This window comes from Mytilus californianus, unplaced genomic scaffold (assembly GCF_021869535.1).
Source record: "Mytilus californianus isolate M0D057914Y unplaced genomic scaffold, xbMytCali1.0.p SCAF_5, whole genome shotgun sequence".
NCBI classification, from domain to species: domain Eukaryota; kingdom Metazoa; phylum Mollusca; class Bivalvia; order Mytilida; family Mytilidae; genus Mytilus; species Mytilus californianus.
The window spans coordinates 116,439,241-116,464,158 of NW_026262701.1; the positions used below are offsets into that span (position 1 = coordinate 116,439,241).

At 30.5% G+C, this 24,918-nt stretch overlaps 2 protein-coding genes and 1 long non-coding RNA gene across 3 annotated transcripts in view; 1 reads left to right on the forward strand and 2 right to left on the reverse strand.

Moving 5' to 3' along the window:
- The window catches only part of LOC127700744 (histone H4 transcription factor-like), a 71,787-nt gene that overhangs the window by 23,716 nt on the left and 23,153 nt on the right, over window positions 1-24,918 (reverse strand). The gene's annotated exons all lie outside the window — the stretch shown is intronic.
- On the forward strand, window positions 1,679-24,881 carry LOC127700752 (estradiol 17-beta-dehydrogenase 2-like). Its single transcript, XM_052204401.1, has 7 exons — window positions 1,679-1,884; window positions 7,363-7,686; window positions 15,383-15,595; window positions 17,587-17,775; window positions 18,328-18,465; window positions 19,001-19,114; window positions 23,050-24,881. The coding sequence occupies exons 1-7, from the start codon at window positions 1,845-1,847 to the stop codon at window positions 23,280-23,282; spliced, it is 1,251 nt and encodes a 416-aa protein (XP_052060361.1). The 5' UTR covers window positions 1,679-1,844; the 3' UTR covers window positions 23,283-24,881.
- Window positions 9,621-22,331, reverse strand: LOC127700767 (uncharacterized). The gene is made up of 2 exons (XR_007981708.1): window positions 19,988-22,331; window positions 9,621-10,024 (listed from the first exon to the last, which is right to left on the reverse strand). It is a non-coding gene; the product is annotated as an uncharacterized LOC127700767 (long non-coding RNA).

Genomic DNA, 24,918 nt, shown 5'->3' on the forward strand with positions numbered 1-24,918 from the left:
TATATCATTATCATGATTATGGGAACACCAGTAACACTGGGCTGAAAATATTTTCACATGATTAAGTAGATATATTACATTTGGAACACTAGTTACACTGGGCTGAATATATAATGTCACATGATTAAGTACATCATATTACATAGGGAACACTGGTAACACTTTCTGTACATAACTCCTTCCAAGTTTGGTTTATAAATATTTATCATAATATTGACTGTTGTGTAATAATGATAATCACAATTAACACCTTTAATATCGCAATGTTAATGACCTCAAATGATTTCTTTTTATTTCAATCAATTAACACTTCATTTCTGTCATATAAAATGAGTTAAAAGATGATCTGCAAAGGTCTCTAACCTATGAATCATACCAATTTTGGTTTTCTCTATTGTTTTTTTTCCATAAATCAGGCTGTTAGTTTTCTCTTTGAATTGTTTTACATTTGTCATTTCAGATCCTTCTACAGCTTGCTATGCGTTATGGGTTTTACTCATCGTTAAAGGCTGTATAGTGAAATATAGTTGCTAACTTCTTAGTCATTTGGACTCTGGTGCACAAAGTTGTCTCATTGGCTATCATACCACATTTTCTTTTTTTAATAACAAAAATTTCAGAAAGAAACCATTGATCCCATTACCTGTGAAAGGCCCAGATCCCCAAATCCAAAACTGAACAATTTGATAGTCAAATGAATCAAAGCTGAATGTACCACTGATCAACCCTTGCAGAAATTTCGGTAGTACGCATGCACCAACAAAACTTTACTTGAAAACAGCAAATGATTTCCACCCAATAATATATACCGTATATAAATTCTATGCTTTATTTTCTTTCATTGATGTGAACATTGTATGATTATATATTTTGTGTTCATAGTTTGAACAAGTGAGTTCTTAAATTAGAGAGTAATTCTAGAAAATATAAAATCTTTGTCTCTTTGTACACATTTCTATCTTTATTGGTAAGCCTTTAATGGTTTGTTTCAATGAGGAATATACCAACCTTCCTTTTAACATACTTATACTAGCATGACTAGTATACAATGAATGAGAAACATACAGGGAACTTCCATATATATAAATATTCTCACATGTCATACTGACCTGTATTTGTTTATACGCCCTTTGTGTAAGAGTTCAATGATATAATACAGTTACCAAGAAAATATAAATATTCATCTTGATAATTTGAAATACTCAATTTGGCAAATGAAAAAGTATATCTTTTTTAATTTTTATTTTCAAAAAATTCAAGAATATAAATTTAGCTTAATTTTCAAAAGGAGGATTAGAATCTTACTCCAGCAAGTCTACTAATAGATAAATTTTGCACCTGTAAGCCTGATTTACAAACTATTTTTTTCTAAACTGTTTCCCTTTGGGCCTAATAAGTTTAAAAATCTTTATTTCAGAAAAAAGTATGCCACTAGACCAACAAGCACCCGAGGACTGGTCTCTATTTCATGTATTTGTTGACAAACGTGTCTTCCACTGATGTAAAACATTACATTGTAGATATCAATACATTATGTTTACAAAGAGATTATAATAAATACTCCAAGAACAATCAGAAACAACGTCAATGTACCAAAATCTTTATATTTACACAAACCCTAAGTACCAATAATGCCTTAGATGTAGGACACATCAATACAAAGTAAGATGACAAGAAGTATTATACCCGCAACATCCTGTCAACTGAAATGTTTAAATTAGAAAATAAACAACAAATTGTGTACTCCCACCGTTTTACAGGAAGTCGATCCAGATGGTACCTCTTCATGTGAAATACTATACTGACGTAAACGGTATATAGTTGTATTTAGAAGTCAAGTCAAAATGACAGTATTGTTTGATTCTGATAATTCTATCAAATATGGTAAGTTACAGATTATTTTCTATATTTTCTTTACATATATATATATTACACTTTATTTAATTTAACTGCGACCCTTCTATTCATGAGAGCGCCACAGATGTTTCAGTTCAAATAATGACCCCCATACTTAATTTCATGTGCTTGCTCACTGAAATTTTTCTTAGAATTCCCCATCCCCCCCCCCCCCCCCCCCCCCCCCTTCTCTCTAATATAAAATTCAAAAAAAAAGTCCAACAAAAAAATAACAGAATCTTAAAAACATGACTTATTCTTTTTATCAGGCATGTAATGAAGACTTTTTTATATTTCTAAAAATTTGATTGTTAAATAGTTCCAATGCAACTTTTTTTTTTAAATAATTGCAATAAAACTTTTTGAACTATATAAATAAAGTATGACCATACATCAGTTACCTAATGTTCAGTTATAAGGGTCATCTATCCAACAAATAAATATCTTTTGCTGCTATAAGAAAATTAGATGTCATATGTACATTTAACACGTTTATGTATTAAAAAATAAACATTATAGGTGGGTGGTAAATGGAAATTTATAAATTTTATTTTGCCACAAAACTGGTGTGGTTTCATTTTTTGGCTTGATTTCCTATGTTTTTTACGTTTTATTTCCTTTCTACAATTAAAATGTAAATATTTTGATCAATAAATTTAATAAATAAGTAATAAGAAAGCTGTTTTTTTTAGAGTTTTAATTTCATATGTAATATTCTTGATTTAACGATTGCCAATATCCTGAAATAGGATTATCATTTTGTGAAGTACAGTAAAAACTTTTGTTTCATTGAAAAATTCACAAGAATCGGTATGGATGATTTAGTAGAAAGAGGCAAGTGACATTTATACTTAATAACATAAACATTGATACAGAAAAAAAATCTTCTGCAGCCTGTTGTACGAACGTGGCATTAGCCTAATGGGTCATTAAGTCTTCATTAAGCCTTTATGATGCATTAGGCTAATGAAGACTTAATGACTCATTAGACTAATGACACATTCGTACAACCGGCTGCTGTTAATTAGCTTTATTAAAGTAGGCAGGCCAAATAATATCCATTGGTATGAGATACCCCAATACTAATAAAGTAGGCAGGCCAAATAATATCCATTGGTATGAGATACCCCAATACTAATAAAGTAGGCAGGCCAAATAATATCCATTGGTATGAGATACCCCAATACTAATAAAGTAGGCAGGCCAAATAATATCCATTGGTATGAGATACCCCAATACTAATAAAGTAGGCAGGCCAAATAATATCCATTGGTATGAGATACCCCAATACTAATAAAGTAGGCAGGCCAAATAATATCCATTGGTATGAGATACCCCAATACTAATAAAGTAGGCAGGCCAAATAATATCCATTGGTATGAGATACCCCAATACTAATAAAGTAGGCAGGCCAAATAATATCCATTGGTATGAGATACCCCAATACTAATAAACTGAATACCAAATATTATTTACTTATTTAAAAGTGGTTTTCCTCGACCTGACCTTAACAAAACTTTATAAGCTTGTAAACTACACAAAAACGTTTAAGTATCAGTTTACCATGAAGTGGTTTTCCTTAAACTGACCTAATCACAAACTTTTAACAAATTGTTGATAATGCCAACACTGCCATACAAGAAAAAGCATGCCTAAGGCTAGGTCTCAAATCGTTGAAAAAGAATTAAACTTTACCGAGTCGTCCTGAATATGCATAAAATAATTGGCACTAGATGTAAGCATGCAACAATCAATCAATCATTTCACCCAGAAATTTATAGCAGTTATAATTCTTATAAATTGAATGAAATTTTAAATCTCTTTGTACTGTAGTGATAGCTAGTATAGCACTTTTTTACTTTTGTTTTCTATGAATATACTACCTATAAAAATAAGATGTGGTATGATTGCCAATGAGACAACTCTCCAAAAGAGACCAAATGACATAGAAATTAACAACTATAGACTTTGTTATATTGTATACTAGTGTTTGATCAAATTTTTAATGCAATCAGATTTCAACGCGTATTTTTTCTTTTTTTATAACATACAGTTACAAAATCTGAGATTTTATTCGTACGCATACATGTTATAAATTCTTATTTTCACTATTCATTATATGTATAGTTCCTTCAACAATGAACAAAAACCCATACCGCATAGTCAGCTATAAAAAGCCCCAAAAAGACAAATGAAAAACAATTCAAACGAGAAAACTAATGGCCTGATTTATGTACAATTTATTTCCAAGGGGCACAAGTATTTTAAAAATAATTGATAAGCACTAATTTTCAAATTGTCCGAGACATAGACAATATAAACCTATAATATAAATTTCATAAAAATTTGGCAAGATTTGTACACATGAGAGCGCTAACAATACAATTTTCCATATAATCAATATTTCCAAAGGACATAACTCTTTTAGAAAAAAATTGATCGGCACTTATTTTCAAACTCGTCAAAGACAATGATGATATAAACCTATAATATAAATTTCATAAAAATTTGGCAAGAATTGTACACATTAGAGCAATCACAAGGCAATTTTCCATATAATCAACATTTCCAAGGAGCATAACTCTTCTAAAAATAATGTATCAGCACTGATTTTCGAACTCGTCCAAGACATTGCTAATATAAACCTATGATATAAGTTTCATAAAAATCTGGCAAGAATTGTACAAATGAGAGCGCTAACGATACAATTTTCCATATAAGTAATGTTTCATAGGGGCATAACTCTTTTAAAATTAATTGATCGGCACTGATTTTCGAACTCATTCACGACATTGCTGATATTAACCTATGATATAAGTTTCATAAAAATCTGAAAAGAAATCTGAAAAGAATTGTACAAGTGAACGCTGGACTTGCATTGCACGCGGAAAAAAATGGGAACATCCTGAATTAAGGACATCCTTAACAAAAACTTGTCCAAGTACTGAGTTAGCACAAGTAGACTTTTCTTAAATTCTGATAATTTTTTTTTAACCCAAAACAGTACAACCCTATAATTTCTGGCATTTCTTCATGTGTTGCTGACCAAAATTTGACAACTTAGACCACATACAAAATACTCAGTTTATATAATTTAAAAAACCCCTTTGGTAAAAAATCATTCTCATGCCACATACTTCTCTAGGTAAACATGTGACAACAAATCAAGTTTTGTTGACTTGTCATACTTAGGAACTCAAAGAAGTACACACCAAACCAGAAAACTCAACCTTACTACCAAAAGTGTGAAATGAGGTCAATGCTATATTATGTCAAATAAATAGGTTATTAGATTGTCTGTTGAATTGTTTCACACATTTCTTACTGTAAGGGACATACTAGGTATATTAGAATTAATAGATTTTTCTTCAGCTTTGTGTAATAATCAGAATATAAATTCAAATTCAATATATTTCATATGACCTTATTTGGTTTTACCTAAAATGGACTTTTTCCAAATTATAAATGTAATTGAATGACATAAATACAGTTCCTTCAAGGATACATTAGCTCTATAATTGATATGATGTTAATCAGATTAACTGACCAGTTTATCCATACAGCTATATATATCAGGTGTTGACAGATAGATAACCAATGTCAGTCACCTTAATGTCAAAGATAGTACAGTGCACTCAAAAAACTCTTTTCTCTTTGGTATATATACCAACTTCTAAGGCTGGAATAGTGTTCAATTCTTTACTGAAAGACTGTTTGATGACTTGAACTTTTCTAGATAGCGAAATAAATAATTGTGCAACGTAAAACCTCTTTACTGAAATACATTTTGATGACTTTGGACTAGTCTATAGTAAAATATATAAAGGATTATACTAAGCTGTTGGCATAATAGATGCAAATGGAACTGGACATCTTGACCGTACAATGAAATAAATTATCAAAATACAGGTACTGTTTTTATAATGACTTGTTAAACAAATCAAAGTACATGTATTTATTGATAAACTGGTTATAGGATCATTTATCATACGTTCTTAATCAACTAAAACCTATTGAGGAATGTCAGATTGCATATAAAAGGAAAATGACTCTCAGATAGGAGATTTGTTTTAAAAGATTGCATCAAAAATACATAGCTTATAAGTTAATTCTTGAAATAAGTTTAAAAAAGACCTTTAGATATTATAGATTTTAGAATTTGATGTACTTATTAAATATTTCCAGTTATTTGGCTTTTAATAATCAGAAAAAAGAAATAAAACAAATTATGATTTTCTTTTTTTTTTTTGTATTTTGTTATCTAAATTCTTAATACTCGATTATGAGAATAGCATGAACAGCTGCTAATCAAGTTTTAAGTTGATCATTCAAAATATGTTATCCAATCTAATAGAATGTCTTGAACCAAAAGATCATTTTGAAGCTATTAAAATGGAACCCAAATCCTGTCAATCAGGAATTGTATGTCGAAAACAAAACTATTTTAGCAAAACTGTATAACAATTTGAATAAAATATGTGGAGTAGATGAAAATAAAACTTTATAAATATCCTGTGTTTGAAGAGATTTTCACAAAATTGAGTAAACCTGAATGAGACAGTAATATAAAATGCTGCAGATCTCAATTATTACTTGGAACAGATAGCTCATTGCACAAATAAACGAACATTTTTTGTAGAATTATCATTACAACCTGAAATTCTGTAGATTTGCTCTGAGCATTGTGTTTTCCTGTACTTTTTATAAGGTTGCTCTATAAAATCTACTCTCAAGTACAGCTACCAATATTCAAATATTACCTAACTGTAGTTTTTCAGTGAAGCACATAAAAAACAAATCCAAGAGAAAAGGAGCTAATTTTCAGCTTTTTAAATTCTTTATTTTTATTGTGACTAATAAATTAACTTGAAACAGCCTTAAAGTTGGATAATGGAAGAAATTACGAATTATACATATTGTTCATTTGTCATTTTTTGAGATTTTTTTACACAAAATAATTGGGATGCAAAGAAAAGAATGAGATTTTGAAATACTGAAGATGCATCAATTATAGTTTAAAAATAACCCAAAGCGTTAAATAGAACTTATCATGACAACACATTTTCTGAGTTTATAGTTTAAAATTAACCCAAAGCATCAAATATAACTTGTTATGACAACACAATTTCTGAGTAATCTCCTAATTTGGAGAGTAAAAACATGTCTTATACTTAAGTCTTTAGGCAAGTTTAATTTAAAGTGAAACTGATAAATAATTAACAATGTGGGTCAGAAAATAGATGTTAAAATCCAGCTGTGACATTACAATGTGTTAGATGACATTCTCTGTTCAGAATCATAACCTTTAGTCAGATGATCAACTGACGATATGATGTCAGAACTTTGGATTTTAACACTCAAATATTAAAATAAACGGTAATATAAATATAAGAATTATGCTCAAATATGGCATGATTCAATGTTGTTTTTCCCCCATTATAATGATTATTGTGGATATTTCAATAGGAATGGTCAGGGAAATTCAGCAAAGAGTTGAGTTAAAACCAATCAGCATGGACATGATGATAAATCTGTCCTGGGCTACCACTTCTATTTCTATCTACATCCTGTATGCAACTGTACTTTTACATTGGTACAAATCTCACATGATACAACTGAGGTTAAAGGACATTAATGGACTATTGGTGTTAGCAGGCCTGACTTTATGTCTGGTGAAATATGGACTGGAACTTCAAGGAAGCTTGGTACTTTTACTTGGGATTGTGGTGTCCTATTTTCAGCTGTCACCAGTTATCCTCCCAATCAACAATAAAGCTATACTTATAACAGGTAAACTAATATATACAAAACACAAATAATAAACATATTACCAGAATGGCCTTCAAAGTTATAGTAAAAGTTAGAAAAGTATTTGCTTAAATATGTATTAATTTATATATGGAAATAATATTACAAAACAAAGACCAATGGAGAAGTGGTATGCATTCTCTATATAAGTTTGGCTACAGAAAATCGTATTTTATTTTTGCAGTTTTTGTATTGAAAAAGAAGTTTATGTGTTTACCATCTATAGAAAAAAATAATCACAAAGTTGTTCAAAATTTGTACAAGTGTTAATGTGATATGTGATCTACAATACAATGTATCATTATATAATAATCTCTGATATTGTCTATTTGTTCTTTAAAGGATGTTTATTTAACATTGTTTAATGTAAGGCACACTTCTCTTCTCTTCTAGACTAAGAGATTTTAGAGCTTGGTATATTGTATAGACACAGGAGTCAAGTTGACCTCTATGTTTTATGTGCTGTGTTTTAAGTGTGTCATTGGGTTTTTGTCCAATTAACCTGCGCTTCATTGATTTAGCTTTTTTCAAAGAAATCCTCACATAAACATGATAAACTAGTCAATAACTGAATCAATGAATTCTAAGATTTTTTTTCAGTTTTTGACTAGCTAAAGGAAACAGGATAGACATGGACAGTTATAATCAATTTCAAAGTTTTATCTACACTCTCGAGGGTGTACGAGCCAAGTCAAGAAATAGCTCTGTCCCCCCCACCCCCTTTTGCAAAAATATTATTATTGAAAAAAAATAATGAAATGAAAGGGAAAACTGACTTTCCTCTAGTCTAATAAGACACAGGCACTTGTCTCTGAAAATAATTTAACATATATATAACACTCTATTAAGGTATATAGGTAACTTTCTTTCAGAGATAAGTGCCTGTGTATTAAGACTAAAGATGTCATGTTTTTTTTCTTTTTTTTTGCTTGTCATTTTCAGAAGTGTCCACCTCCCCACTCACCCTCTTCAGTCAATTCCAACACCACTGATAAAATATCAACAAACAAAAATCCTTAAATTTGTAATAAAAGTTAAGTCTTGGTTAAAAAAATCTCATTGAAAAAGTATTCATTATATCAAGTAACTGAAAGATGCCAAACAGACAAAATAAATATATCAACATTGTTGATAGCCAATCTTAAAGAAACAAATTTATCAATGGTATGTAGACTTAAGAGGACATTTGTAAATAAGATTAATTAAAAAACTAAAACCACAGAATTAAAAGGATTTACTTTCAACTATATGTGGATAAATGATAAGAAATCTCTGCCACAATTGTACAACTGCTTTTACAAGTAAATAAGGAAGTTTCTAACAAGGTTCAAAATCATCATTTTATACTTGACTATAAGTCTAATCATTGATAAACAATGTAACAGATGACGTAGATCATCAATTGACGTACATCACCTGTTTCCTTGTATTAGCCAAATAACTGACATTTTATGAATTAAACTAAGACATCTCATTGCAGTAACCCAGTTGTGAATTAATATCTTTTACCTTCAATCTTTGACTCAAATTATGACATATGCTTCAATGTTTGCCATTATTATTATTATTATCAATTTATCTGTTTATTTTTTGAAAAGTTTCAGACATACTCCTCATTTCAGAATAACGATTGACACCCAGCCAATAGAGTTCATCCTCTCTATAAGATCATAATGCATACAATTAAAATTTAGAAAATGATTGATAGCACAGTTTAGTCTAGATGATCAGTCTGCAGATTTATATATATATATAAAATGCTTCGCTGGGGCGCAGCTTGATACGACCGCAGAGGTCGAACCCTGAACAGTTGGGGCAAGTATGGACACAACATTCAAGCTTGATACAGCTCTGAATTTGGATTGTTATTAAATATTTGACACAGCATAGGTTTCTGACACAGAAAGAATGTGGTCTAAGAACTTGAATTTTTTTAATTTACCTATTATGGTCCAATGTCCAAAATCAAAATACATGGTTAGATTCAGCATATCAAAGAACCCCATATATTCAATTTTTGTTAAAATCAAACAAAGTTTAATTTTGGACCCCAACTTGGACAAACTTGAAAACTGGGCCCATAATCAAAAATCTAAACACATGTTTAGATTCAGCATATCAAAGAACCCCAAGAATTCATTTTTTGCTAAAATCAAACTAAGTTTAATTTTGGACCCTTTGGACCTTAATGTAGACCAATTTAAAAAACGGGACTTAAAATTAAAAATCTAAATACACGGTTAGATTTGGAATATCAAAGAACCCCAATAATTCAATTTTTGATGAAATCAAACAAAGTTTAATTTTGGACCCTTTTGACCTCAATATAAACCAATTTGATAGCGGGGCCCACAAATAAAAATTCTAAATTCATGGTTAGATTCAGCATATCAAAGAACCCCATATATTCAATTTTTGTTGAAATCAAAAAAAGTTTAATTTTGGACCCCAACTTGGACCAACTTGAAAACTGGGCCCATAATCAAAAATCTAAACACATGTTTAGATTCAGCAGATCAAAGAACCCCAAGAATTCAATTTTTGTTAAAATCAAACTAAGTTTAATTTTGGACCCTTTGGACCTTAATGAAGACCAATTTAAAAAACGGGACCCAAATTAAAAATCTAAAAACACGTACGGTTAGATTTGGCATATCAAAGAACCCCAATAATTCAATTTTCGATGAAATCAAACAAAGTTTAATTTTGGACCCTTTTGACCTCAATATGAACCAATTTGATAGCGGGGCCTACAAATAAAAAATCTAAATACATGGTTAGATTCAGCATATCAAAGAACCTCATATATTCAATTTTTGTTGAAATCAAACAAAGTTTAATTTTGGACCCCAATTTGGACCAACTTGAAAACTGGGCCCATAATCAAAAATCTAAATACATGTTTAGATTCAGCATATCAAAGAACCCCATATATTCAATTTTTGTTGAAATCAAACAAAGTTTAAATACTGGACCCTATCTTGGACCAACTTGAAAACTGGGCCCATAATCAAAAATCTAAACACATGTTTAGATTCAGCAAATCAAAGAACCCCAAGAATTCAATTTTTGTTAAAATCAAACTAAGTTTAATTTTGGACCCTTTGGACCTCAATGTAGACCAATTTAAAAAACAGGACCCAAAATTAAAAACCTAAATACACGGTTAGATTTGGAATATCAAAGAACCCCAATAATTCAATTTTAGATGAAATCAAACAAAGTTTAATTTTGGACCCTTTTGACCTCAATATGAACCAATTAGATAACGGGGTCCACAAATAAAAAATCTAAATACATGGTTAGATTCAGCATATCAAAGAACCCCATATATTCAATTTTTGTTGAAATCAAACAAAGTTTAATTTTGGACCCCAATTTGGACCAACTTGAAAACTGGGCCAAAAATCAAAAATCTAAATACATGTTTAGATTCAGCATATCAAAGAACCTCATATATTCAATTTTTGCTAAAATCAAACAAAGTTTAATTTTGGACCCTTTGGACATTAATGTAGACCAATTTGAAAACTGGACCCAAAATTAAAAATCTAAATACACTGTTAGATTCGGCATAACAAATAAATAAATGTGATCAAAGATTTTACAAATCTAATGCGCCATACTGTGCAATTAAAGATTACTTATTGAAATTTTTCAATATTTGAAATTTGAAAAAAAAATAATATTTGAAGAATAATTCTTTTTAATTTCTGAAATCTGAAATGAGAAAAATTGGCCCCCCACAATTTCTTTTTATCCCCCCCCCCCATTTTCCCCCAAAAAAATTCTTTCCCTCAAGATATGGTCATAATCTCAATTCAAATTTCCAATGGAGTTGGCAACCATAATTACCCATTTAAATTTACCATAGTGCTAACTTAATCTATTTTATAATAGAATTAATAAAAATATATTTTCAAATCTTTCATATGGATTTTTTTGTAAAAAAAAAAGATGAAAACATTTGCAGATATTTTTACTGGTCTTCCTTTATAAATATGCATTTCTTTAAACATAATTTAAAAGCAGTGTAAGGGAAGTAACCAAAACGTTGTATTTGGATTACCTCCCTTACACTGTTTTAGATTATCTTTATTGTTCATTAACCATTACTTTATACATAATTTAAAAGCAGTGTAAGGGAGATAATTTCAATGATGTATTTGATTTATCTCCCTTACACTGCTTTAAATTATGTTTTGTACTAAAGTATTTGTCCATTAACCAGGACAACCTTGTTTTTCCCCCTTTTTTGCCCCTAATTCCTAAACGGTTTGAGCCATAACCCCCAAAAGCAAATCCTAACCATCCATTTGTGGTATGGAAACTTGTAGTATAATTTCAGAGAGATCCATACACCGTTCCACAGTTATTGTCTGGAAACTAGAAAATGCTCATTTTTGGCCCCTTTTTGGCCCCTAATTCCTTAATTGTTGGTACCATAACCCCCAAAATCAATCCCAACCTTCCTTTTGTGGTATTTAACCTTATGGTCAAATTTCAAAAAGATCCATTCACTTAAACTAAAGTTAGAGTGCGAAAACCAATATGTATTCGGACGACGACGCCGGACGACGACGACGACGACGACGACGACGCCAACGTCATACCAATATACGACCACAAAATTTTTTTGCGGTCGTATAATAATAAAAACTATAACACAATTTTCCACACGTTTCGGCCATTACGGCCTTCTTCATTGGAGTAAATTACAACATTGAAACAACAATTACATCGCTTGGATACATTACGTTACAATTACTACTATGACGTTCATTTGCTGCGGCATAACCCCTTCCCCTACCTCAGACGAAATCTATAGTGTGCTAAAAAGGTCTTGTCATTGCAGTTTTAGATTATATATGGTTTTCAAACTTTTGGGGTGGGGTTCTGAACAGTTTTTGGTTAATCTAACATACAACTCTTCAAGGGACCGGGCACGAACCCCAATATACAAAATCTATGGTGTACTGATGAAAGGTCTTATCAAGGCAATTAAGAACCTATATGGCTTAAAAAGATAAATCAGAACAATATTTCAGATATCTAACAATTTATTATATGAAAGTCCATGGCCAGACCTCCATGGGCAAACTTGCAGTTGCATTGAAAGGTCTTGCCAAGGCTAGCAAGAATATACATGGTTTTTGGGAAGACATATAAAAGAGGCTATCAAGAATATATGTTTTTTGGGAAGACATATAAAAAGGCTAGCAAGAAAAAAATCCACTGTTTGACCTTAGAGGTCATATTCTGTTGTATGCGACACATTGTCTTCAGGTGCTGCGCCCATGTGACAAATGTCAAAAGCCTATGTCAATAGATAAAATTGTTATGTTCTAGACAGGAAAATGTAAAAAAAATCCAATATTTTCTTCTTGAGTTCAAAGGTTATGATGTTATGTGACACATCCTCTTATGGTTATTTACATCTTCATCCCAAATATCATAACTGATATCATCATAGGTTGTAACCTTGGTAGCAAGAACTCCTTAGTAAACAATATTATTGTTATTTGCACAAATCAATTTCTGATTAAAAGAAACTAATTAACGCAAAAGCTGAAACAAAAGGTTGAAATGAAATAACTGTAGTTGGACAGATTCATATATCATGATTTCTGATCCTTCAACTAAAGGATGTTTGCTACTCTGTTTCAAAATAACAAGCTTTTTAAAATACTGTTACAAATTGATAGTATATAAATAAAGGAACTAAAAAAGCAGAAAAAAATGAAGGGTCAGTGTGCTTGTTTTCGAGATATAACCCATTGAAAATTTGGAGGGAAATAATTCTCTCTAGACTTTTCATATATTTAACATTGGCACCCTTTTTCTTTCAAAAAATGTGAAAAAATAACAAGGATTTTATTAGCTTTTTAAACTGTATGTAATGAAATAATGAAAAAAAAGTAGGGGTTAGCGGGGACATTTTTTTAATGGCACTACATGGATAAAACCAGAGGAATCCGAATATCTGGCAAAAATTCATAAACAAGAGGAGCGAACATCCTTAAATAAATTATGATAAAATAACTTAATCGCTTAATACCATTATACAATTTCTGTTTGCGGTATTGTCTTTTTAATTTATCTATCAATTAAAAGAGTCAAAGGATATTTTTGGTCAAGAGTTCATCTAGTACAATATAAGAAAGATCATTTTAATTAGATCTATAAGTAGAAAAGGGTATCAATTTTAGAATAGACCATGCAGCCATCTGATATAGAAATAAAAAGATGTGGTATGATTGCCAACAAGTTTATCAAATACAATATGAGAAAGATCATTTTACTTAGATCTATGGGTAGAAAAGGCATCACCCCCCTTTTCCAAGTACATGCATATATTAAATTTAAGAGCATACATGTTATCCTTATTCCTGTTAGATCTGTATTGAGGTTATGCACTGGAATGACATTTACAATCTCTCAGATAACCGATATAACTTGTCATGATGTGTAAACAACAGAACTTCCACATACAAGTTTCTCTCAGACCAAAAAATATGCTGATAGTCTACTTGTTTTTTTCTTAGCTGTAATCATGTACAGAATATGTAGAATGTACAAATTTGTAAATTCTCGTGAGTCCAATGTCCAAAATAATCATGTAAATAGGCCATTTTAAAAATGTCTTCTGAAATTGGGAAAGAATTGATGGAACAGCCATTAAATGGGCAAAGGTCAATACATTTCCCCATCACTATAGTTTATGTGAAAACAGTTTAATTTTGTGACAATACAAATAGAAAATAAATATCTAAAACACAGAAAAAATTTGCAGGGCTTGTGTTTATGTTTCGTGTTGTAGCAAGTTGGGTCCCTAGATAGAAACCATTGTCTTTTTTCTTGAAAAGTGTAAAGTCATTAAATGGTCTTAAACAATAATTGGTTGAATGAGACCAACCTACACGGTAAGGGATGTTTGACTTCACTAGTATGAACAAACTGTCATATTTTAACGGATCTTTTGGGGAAAATTAAGTGTAAATGGCAGATCTTCAATTGTTTCTGTAAAATTGATTCACAATTTTGATAGACTCAAAACAATTTAGGCTTTGAATTTGAGGACTGTATGTTGCAGATGTCTTTTGGTTATCTTTGCTGATGGGTTGCTGTCTCATTGACCTATACCACATCTCCATAATCTCTTAATTGCTGACTTTGCAGATATTATCCATATATAAATGACAATAATGTTCTCTTTTTGCACCTGCTAATACCATGTAACATCAGTTAGATTTTAATTATCTAGTTGTACTATATATCAATGACCTTCTAATCACCTGACTTTGTAACAAGAGAAGAACCTTGCTTTTATCATTATATACAATTTAGAACAAAAAGAATGTGATATCCAGATATATACCATTACTTGACAGATAATTGATCTCATTGACGTTTTCATGACAACTTTGGAATCAAATGTATTAAAATATCTTAATAACACTGACCTTTGATCATGACTTGTACCTAAAAATACTTCTGAACTATAATTGTTTATAATTATTAAGTCTGTTTGACAGATCAAAGGTAGACTTAAAAGTAACAGGTATTGGGGAAAATACTTGAAAGTGTAAGGGAGCAAAACAAATTATTAAAAATATACTTTACAGATCAATGGTAAAAGAATGAGTTTTTCATTATTATTTAAACTTATTTGTTGCAGGTTGTGACCGTGGTATTGGCAAAGCTTTAGCCAAATATTTAGACAAGGCAGGATTCAAAGTTTATGCTGGTTGTTTGGAAAATGAAGGGCATGGAAAACAAGATCTGACGAATTCCTGTTCATCAAGACTTCAAACAATCCAACTTGACGTGAGCAATGAAATTCAGATAAAAACAGCTGCTGCTATAGTACAGAAAGACCTTGAAATTTCAGGTAAATACATGTCCTTAGGTTTGAACAGAACGACCTTGAAATGTCAGGTAAATACATGTCCTTAGGTTTGTACAGAATGACCTTGCAATGTCAGGTAAATACATGTCATTAGGTTTGTACAGAATGACCTTGAAATGTCAGGTAAATACATGTCCATTGGTTTGTACAGAATGACCTTGAAATGTCAGGTAAATACATGTCCGTTGGTTTGTACAGAATGACCTTGAAATGTCAGGTAAATACATGTTGTTAGGTTTGTACAGAATGGACTTGAAATGTACGGTAAACATATGTCCTTAGGTTTGTTCAGAAAAACTTTGAAATGTCAGGTAAATACATGGTGTTAGGTTTGTACAGAAAGATCTTGAAATGTCAGGTAAGTACATGTCCTTCGGTTTGTACAGAATGACCTTGAAATGTCAGGTAAATACAATCAAATTCAATCAAATGAATTTTTGTAAAATAAAAAAAATCATTCTTGTTTCATTAAAATGATATACTCTTGCAGTTAAAAAGTAAAATAAACTAGTGTATATTTCAATTATCAGTAAAAACGTACATCATTTGAAATTGAAAGATGATTTTGATAACAAGCCTGCTTGGACAAGTAGATACAATGATGAATAAAATTCTGGTCTTTTTTTTCAATACAACAATTACCCATTCATTTTTTAACACAGTGTAAAAACAAAGCAGTAACTTGCTTTTGATATTGAATTGATAATATCAAGAAAGAAATTCAAATATATATCTTAATTTTTTTTAGTGAGGGTCATATTAATCAATCTTTATATTTTTGTGCTATGCTTTATTGACTTGTTTTTTCATTTATTTCTTTTGCTTTATCAACTTTTGACTTTTTATTGTCCCAATGCTTTTTTAATCAAGAATCAAAAGTAATTATTAAATTGATGTGTTTATGAATTACTGACTTGTATTATGTGTAAGCATACATGTAGTCCAGTTTTTTGAGGTTAAAAAGTGATTAATATCTTATTTCATATTTAAGAAAGCCATATAAAAAGAATTTCCTGTTATATATTTATCATAACACTTATATTATATCAAATTTTACATAAAAATCACTTTCAGGTGATTTTTAATATATATATATATCAATACAAGGTTTTCCTGTCAAATCTAAATCTAGGTTAAATTGTTGTCATGAGTTTACTCGTTTATCTACCAAATAAATGTAAATATTTATATCCTTTTACTTCTGTTCAACATTAAAAACAAACTTAATCTTGAACTTGTGATAAATTTAAATAACATTGAAAGTTACAAAGTCAAAGAATTTATACTATTATCAAGTTGTAAACTGCATAAAGGTTTCTAAATTATTTTATCTAACAAGACTTTGAGGTCACAAAACACATGTACTGTTTAAAGTATGTTAATTCCTGATTTGAAAATGTCTATAATATTTTGGTTTAGGAAGTCCTGACAAAAACTTATATATTGTAAAAGGTATACAAGGAGAATGATTCAATGAATATTGAACAATCTCATGAAATGATTCATTAACGAGTGTTTTTATTGCTGTTCTTCATGCTAATGTTTGCTAGAGGTATTCACTGATGAGCTAAATGGCTCATAATGTACAACAAAGTCAAGACAGCTACCAGTATCAACATATAGATTATCTGATATGGTTAAGTTCTAATAAATGTTCTTCATTAGATACAGTGTTATGCAATACAGTTTTTATTCTAATTATTCTAACAGGTATAAAGTTGTAATAGGGTGTAAATAACAATCTAGGTATGAAGTTATGTGGTGCTATTAACAATGCTGGTATATCTGTTTTATTATTTTGACAGGTATGAAATTATGGGGTGTAATCATGGTAATTAACAATGCTGGTATGTGTTTATTTTGATAGGTATGAAATTATGGGGAGTAATTAACAATGCTGGTATTTGTTTATTTTGATAGGTATGAAATTATGGGGAGTAATTAACAATGCTGGTATTTGTTTATTTTGATAGGTATGAAATTATGGGGAGTAATAAACAATGCTGGTATTTGTTTCATTGGTAATGTTGAGATGATGGTAACAGAAGACATTCATAAAATACTAGCCGTGAATTACCTGGGACCAGTTACTGTGTGTAAACACTTCCTACCACTTCTGAGAGAAAGTCAAGGCAGAATTGTCAATGTTGCAAGCAACTGTGGTAAGCACTGATTGTTGGAGAAACATTTTTGTTGGGAGTAAAAAAAAAAAAAAAATTTATTGAGAGTTTTGGCTATTTTCTATTATTTTGCCAATAGTTTTAAAAAAATTATGACAATAAATAAAAATAAAACTTGCCCGTCAGCCCAAATTAAAAAAAATAATGCATGAGAATCTAGGATTTTTTAATCATGCCCCCCAATAACAGCCTTTACACAAGTTTTTCTCAAATTGTAAAATATATCAAAACTGACTGAAATTTTCCTGTAGCAATTGGATAAAAGTTTAACAATTGGTTGTTTGACTGAATGATACAAACTGCAGTATTGTGAAAATTTTTATCTGATGACAACACTTTCAGTTTAATCTTAGTAATACATGTAATATCACAGCTATTTAATCTTTGATACAAGATAGTGACTTATCTACTTTTGTAACTTTAAGAAATTGTAAAAAAATGCCTTTAGCATTTGTTTTGCATTGCTATCAAATAATTTCATTGCATATTTTTGCCAACAAAGAAAATACTAAACTACCAATGTTTTACTTTTAGGCCTGGCACCTGTACCACTCATGGGACCATACTGTGCTTCTAAGTCAGCACTGGCTACAATGTCAGAAGTATGGAGATATGAATTCAAAATGTGGAAAATAAAAGTCTGTACAATCATCCCTAGTGGATATAAAACAGGTAAATCATATTATTTTTTTATGAAGATCCCTTTGTGATATGGATTTTTGGATAGAAAAAAGTCATGATATGAAAGTTTTTTGGAATTTTAGTTCTTTCCAATCAACAAATGACTCCTTAATTTTTAAATCTCTATTTCATGAATGTTCCTCTGGACTTTATAAAACATCACAAATGGTCAAGTTCAGTCAATTCTTCAAAATAACAACATGCCCAATTTAATGGCATGGAGATTTTTTGTTTACAAATTATAATTGGGTTGAGGTGAATAAGGGATACTGAATTTTGGATGGAAATATGAACAAGGACAGTCATTTATGGTTTTCCAGTCATAATTCAATAAACAACTGACCAATATTAGTGCAATTATATATAAAATTCACTGAATATTGTCAATATTGTACAATTGAAAATAGACAAAAAAATGAAAATTATGTTTCAGCTCAACTAATCTCCTCCTATAGCAAATGTGAGGTGGAATTCTGCAATTTTTCTTCATCAACATTTATAAATAATATTATTTTGAAACTATTAGGTATCATGGCTTATGACAAGGCTGCAGTGGCAGAAAGGTGGTGGAAAGGAGCAAGTAAATCTGTCAAGGAAAATTACGGCAAAGACTGTTTCTACATTAAACATAAGCTTAAAGGTAAATCTAATTACTTTTCCTCCTTTCTCCTCATAAAAAACAAAGAAAAAATACACTTTTATATCTATTTCTATAGTTATAAGAAGATGTGGTATGAGTGCCAATGAGACAACTCTCCATCCAAGACACAATTTGTAAAAGTAAACCATTATAGGTCAAAGTATGGACTTCAACACGGAGCCTTGGCTCACACCGAAAACAAGCTATAAAGGGCCCCAAAAATAACTAGTGTAAAACCATTCAAACAGGAACTGGCCTGTATATGACTGATGACCATTTCTGATGCTTTTTTCTTTGTATTAAAAATAAAATGCTTCGCTGGGGCGCAGCTTGATACGACCGCAGAGGTCGAACCCTGAACAGTTGGGGCAAGTATGGACACAACATTCAAGCTTGATACAGCTCTGAATTTGGATTGTTATTAAATATTTGACACAGCATAGGTTTCTGACACAGAAAGAATGTGGTCTAAGAACTTGAATTTTTTTAATTTACCTATTATGGTCCAATGTCCAAAATCAAAATACATGGTTAGATTCAGCATATCAAAGAACCCCATATATTCAATTTTTGTTAAAATCAAACAAAGTTTAATTTTGGACCCCAACTTGGACAAACTTGAAAACTGGGCCCATAATCAAAAATCTAAACACATGTTTAGATTCAGCATATCAAAGAACCCCAAGAATTCAATTTTTGCTAAAATCAAACTAAGTTTAATTTTGGACCCTTTGGACCTTAATGTAGACCAATTTAAAAAACTGGACTTAAAATTAAAAATCTAAATACACGGTTAGATTTGGAATATCAAAGAACCCCAATAATTCAATTTTTGATGAAATCAAACAAAATTTAATTTTGGACCCTTTTGACCTCAATATGAACAAATTTGATAGGGGGGCCCACAAATAAAAATTCTAAATGCATGGTTAGATTCAGCATATCAAAGAACCCCATATATTCAATTTTTGTTGAAATCAAACTAAGTTTAATTTTGGACCCCAACTTGGACCAACTTGAAAACTGGGCCCACAATCAAAAATCTAAACACATGTTTAGATTCAGCATATCAAAGAACCCCAAGAATTCAATTTTTGTTAAAATCAAACTAAGTTTAATTTTGGACCCTTTGGACCTCAATGAAGACCAATTTAAAAAACGGGACCCAAATTAAAAATCTAAAAACACGGTTAGATTTGGCATATCAAAGAACCCCAATAATTCAATTTTCGATGAAATCAAACAAAGTTTAATTTTGGACCCTTTTGACCTCAATATGAACCAATTTGATAGAGGGGCCTACAAATAAAAAATCTAAATACATGGTTAGATTCAGCATATCAAAGAACCTCATATATTCAATTTTTGTTGAAATCAAACAAAGTTTAATTTTGGACCCCAATTTGGACCAACTTGAAAACTTGGCCAAAAATCAAAAATCTAAATACATGTTTAGATTCAGCATATCAAAGAACCCCATATATTCAATTTTTGTTGAAATCAAACAAAGTTTAAATACTGGACCCTATCTTGGACCAACTTGAAAACTGGGCCCATAATCAAAAATCTAAACACATGTTTAGATTCAGCAAATCAAAGAACCCCAAGAATTCAATTTTTGTTAAAATCAAACTAAGTTTAATTTTGGACCCTTTGGACCTCAATGTAGACCAATTTAAAAAACAGGACCCAAAATTAAAAACCTAAATACACGGTTAGATTTGGAATATCAAAGAACCCCAATAATTCAATTTTCGATGAAATCAAACAAAGTTTAATTTTGGACCCTTTTGACCTCAATATGAACCAATTAGATAACGGGGTCCACAAATAAAAAATCTAAATACATGGTTAGATTCAGCATATCAAAGAACCCCATATATTCAATTTTTGTTGAAATCAAACAAAGTTTAATTTTGGACCCCAATTTGGACCAACTTGAAAACTTGGCCAAAAATCAAAAATCTAAATACATGTTTAGATTCAGCATATCAAAGAACCTCATATATTCAATTTTTGCTAAAATCAAACAAAGTTTAATTTTGGACCCTTTGGACATTAATGTAGACCAATTTGAAAACTGGACCCAAAATTAAAAATCTAAATACACTGTTAGATTCGGCATAACAAATAAATAAATGTGATCAAAGATTTTACAAATCTAATGCGCCATACTGTGCAATTAAAGATTACTTCTTGAAATTTTTCAATATTTGAAATTTGAAAAAAAAATAATATTTGAAGAATAATTCTTTTTAATTTCTGAAATCTGAAATGAGAAAAAATTGGCCCCCCACAATTTCTTTTTATTCCCCCCCCCCCCTTTTTTCCCCAAAAAAATTCTTTCCCTCAAGATATGGTCATAATCTCAATTCAAATTTCCAATGGAGTTGGCAACCATAATTACACATTTAAATTTACCATAGTGCTAACTTAATCTATTTTATAATAGAATTAATAAAAATATAGTGTCAAATCTTTCATATGGATTTTTTTGTAAAAAAAAAAGATGAAAACATTTGCAGATATTTTTACTGGTCTTCCTTTATAAATATGCATTTCTTTAAACATAATTTAAAAGCAGTGTAAGGGAAGTAACCAAAACGTTGTATTTGGATTACCTCCCTTACACTGTTTTAGATTATCTTTATTGTTCATTAACCATTACTTTATACATAATTTAAAAGCAGTGTAAGGGAGATAATTTCAATGATGTATTTGATTTATCTCCCTTACACTGCTTTAAATTATGTTTTGTACTAAAGTATTTGTCCATTAACCAGGACAACCTTGTTTTTCCCCCTTTTTTGCCCCTAATTCCTAAACGGTTTGAGCCATAACCCCCCAAAGCAAATCCTAACCATCCCTTTGTGGTATGGAAACTTGTAGTATAATTTCAGAGAGATCCATACACCGTTCCACAGTTATTGTCTGGAAACTAGAAAATGCTCATTTTTGGCCCCTAATTCCTTAACTGTTGGTACCATAACCCCCAAAATCAATCCCAACCTTCCTTTTGTGGTATTTAACCTTATGGTCAAATTTCAAAAAGATCCATTCACTTAAACTAAAGTTAGAGTGCGAAAACCAATATGTATTTGGACGACGACGCTGGACGACGACGCCGGACGACGACGCCGGACGACGCCGGACGACGACGACGACGACGCCAACGTCATACCAATATACGACCACAAAATATTTTTGTGGTCGTATAAAAACAATAGTTTCTTTTGAAATTTGATGCAGGTACTGTATACTGACCATGAATAGACTTAAAAAAAGTGTTTTTATCATTTTGTCAATTGAGGAGTGATACCACCATTTTTTTTCACCCATTAGTCTTTGTTAAATTGGCATTTTTTTTTTAAATTGTGCAAAATTTATCTATGTTTCAAATTAAGAATACTTGGCATGAGTAAAATTTTATCCTGTCCAGTACTAATCAAAATTTCACATCATAACATTTCATTGCATATAAGATAATAACCATCAATGGAAGTTAACCAATCAAATTTTCACCCCATTTTTCCTGTTTACAAGCTTTAGTAACCATGTTAACTCAAGTTTCCAAAAATACTTTATAGAAAATTATCTGACAATCATGGATCTGACAATTTGTGCTGACATATTCTGAGCAATTCAAAATCTCATTTTCCTATTGTGAACACCTTATCAATATTTGTTGGCTATGTTGACATCTTAGATATTAACAGGAGATTTTTAAGTCAAAGGATAAAATGCTTGCAAGCACAATGTAACGAACTGTTGTATTCCTTCAATTAATCAGTATCACAATATCACTACTGGACATTAATAAAATTTTGCAGAATTTGAAACAGTAATTAGGTCTATACAATACAGAGACGGAAAATGTCATTTTTCACAAAATTTTAAGAAACCACATCAGTCTTATTTCATGTTTTCTCTTTCAGATCCAGATGCTTATCTGAACCCAGACTTCACTGAAATTTTAGACAATATAAATCTAGCACTGTTGTCAGTCAGTCCAAAGTCTCATTATTACAGCGGATTACTCTCTAGGGCATTGCCGTTCCTCTACCTGCATCTACCATCCTGTATTGGAGACAGAGTCATGTCAATAATGGTCAACTGGTTTGACTTTGTACCAAAAGCTTTATCACAACAGCCTAAATCATGTCACTGATTAACAGTTGTTTAACAAATGACAATTAAACATCAACAGTTCCGTTAAATCAAAACACTGATTGAATGATTGATGGCTGTTTAATCAAAATATTGTAACCTCAGGACATGAATAATGGTGCGTAAATAATTTATTACAAAGACATCACTGTGATTATTGGAGAGTGAAATTTTTCATTAGCCACACACATAATATATGGATTTGATGAACAACTAAAACAGTATTGTTTTATTTGTCAAGATATTGTAAGACTGAATTTGTTACCGTTCACAATTTTCAAATCATTTAAATTCAAATAACAATTGATTAAATATTTGTGAAATATCAGAATTGTCTCGAATGAATTTAAAAAAAAATCATGTTCAATATCAAAACCAATACTTAACTGTTATTCTTATAACAATTACAGATGGTGATAAAGGGAGGTAATTACATATCAAATTCAGAGTGGTCAAATAAAAAATGAAACACAAGGACCTTACTTGTTAAGATAAATCATCCTTATGGTCTAATTTTTAAATAAAGAAAAATAGAAAATTTGGAGATACATTCTGTTAATTCCATTTATAGTTTCTAAATCAATTAAATATTGAGTGTTTGTCTTCAAAACGGATAAAAAAAAACATAACATATATGAGTGCCTTTACACAACACTCTTTCTGTGATGAATATTGTTAATCTTATTTTTTGTTTGTGTGTTTTATAATGAAGCTTATGTATTGTCAGAAACACTCTGACACACCAGTACACTTTTGTCAGAAACTCTGACACACCAGTACACTTTTGTCAGAAACTCTGATAGACCAGTACATTTTTGTCAGAAACTCTGATACACCAGTACATTTTTGTCAGAAACTCTGATACACCAGTACACTTTTGTCAGAAACTCTGATACACCAGTACACTTTTGTCAGAAACTCTGACACACCAGTACACTTTTGTCAGAAACTCTGATACACCAGTACATTTTTGCTGGTACTAAACAAAACATTTTATTTTATAACCTATACAAACTAATTCAATATTTCTGAATTGAGATTTTTATGTTTTCATGGTTAAAAATGTCTGTGTATAAGAAATAATTTAAAATAATTTACATTCAAGTTCAATTTAGCTGTTTATATCTAAAAATAACACGACTATTATGTTACACCTCAGACATATGCTAATTTTTGTCTCTTCAAAAAACCTGAATCAAGTATGCCATTGCAAATTTTCTTGTTATTGTATTTTCATCATTTTATTTTGGTGGAAAATATCATTTCCAAAGGTCAAAAGTAAGAATGGGTTCAGAAAGGTTAAAACTTCAGGATGGCCACTTTGCCCTCAATACATAGTAGACATTTTTATAAGACTTGCACATAAAATACACTGATAAAGTGTTAAGCTTTTGTAGTCAATATTTTTACAAAATGTTGGTTTGAATTGAGTGGGTGATTTATGTAAAATGCAAACAGTTGTCTTGAGTTTGTGCTAGTCATAATTAGACATACCGGTAATTTATTTATTTAGTCGTTTTTTTATTTTGTTAAAGATATAATTTATATTATTTGTTGTTATAGTATGTTGAATGTTAAAAATAAAATGTTAAAAAAATTATGATTGTTTGCATAGAAATAACCTTCAGAATGAAACA

Bases quoted from the DNA above. Each gene is read 5' to 3' on its own strand.
- LOC127700752 (XM_052204401.1), top strand. From the start codon at position 1,845: ATGACAGTATTGTTTGATTCTGATAATTCTATCAAATATG. The intron at 15,596-17,586 runs GTAAATACATGT...TTATTTTGATAG, and splicing joins GAAAGACCTTGAAATTTCAG to GTATGAAATTATGGGGAGTA. The intron at 17,776-18,327 runs GTAAGCACTGAT...TTTTACTTTTAG, and splicing joins CAATGTTGCAAGCAACTGTG to GCCTGGCACCTGTACCACTC.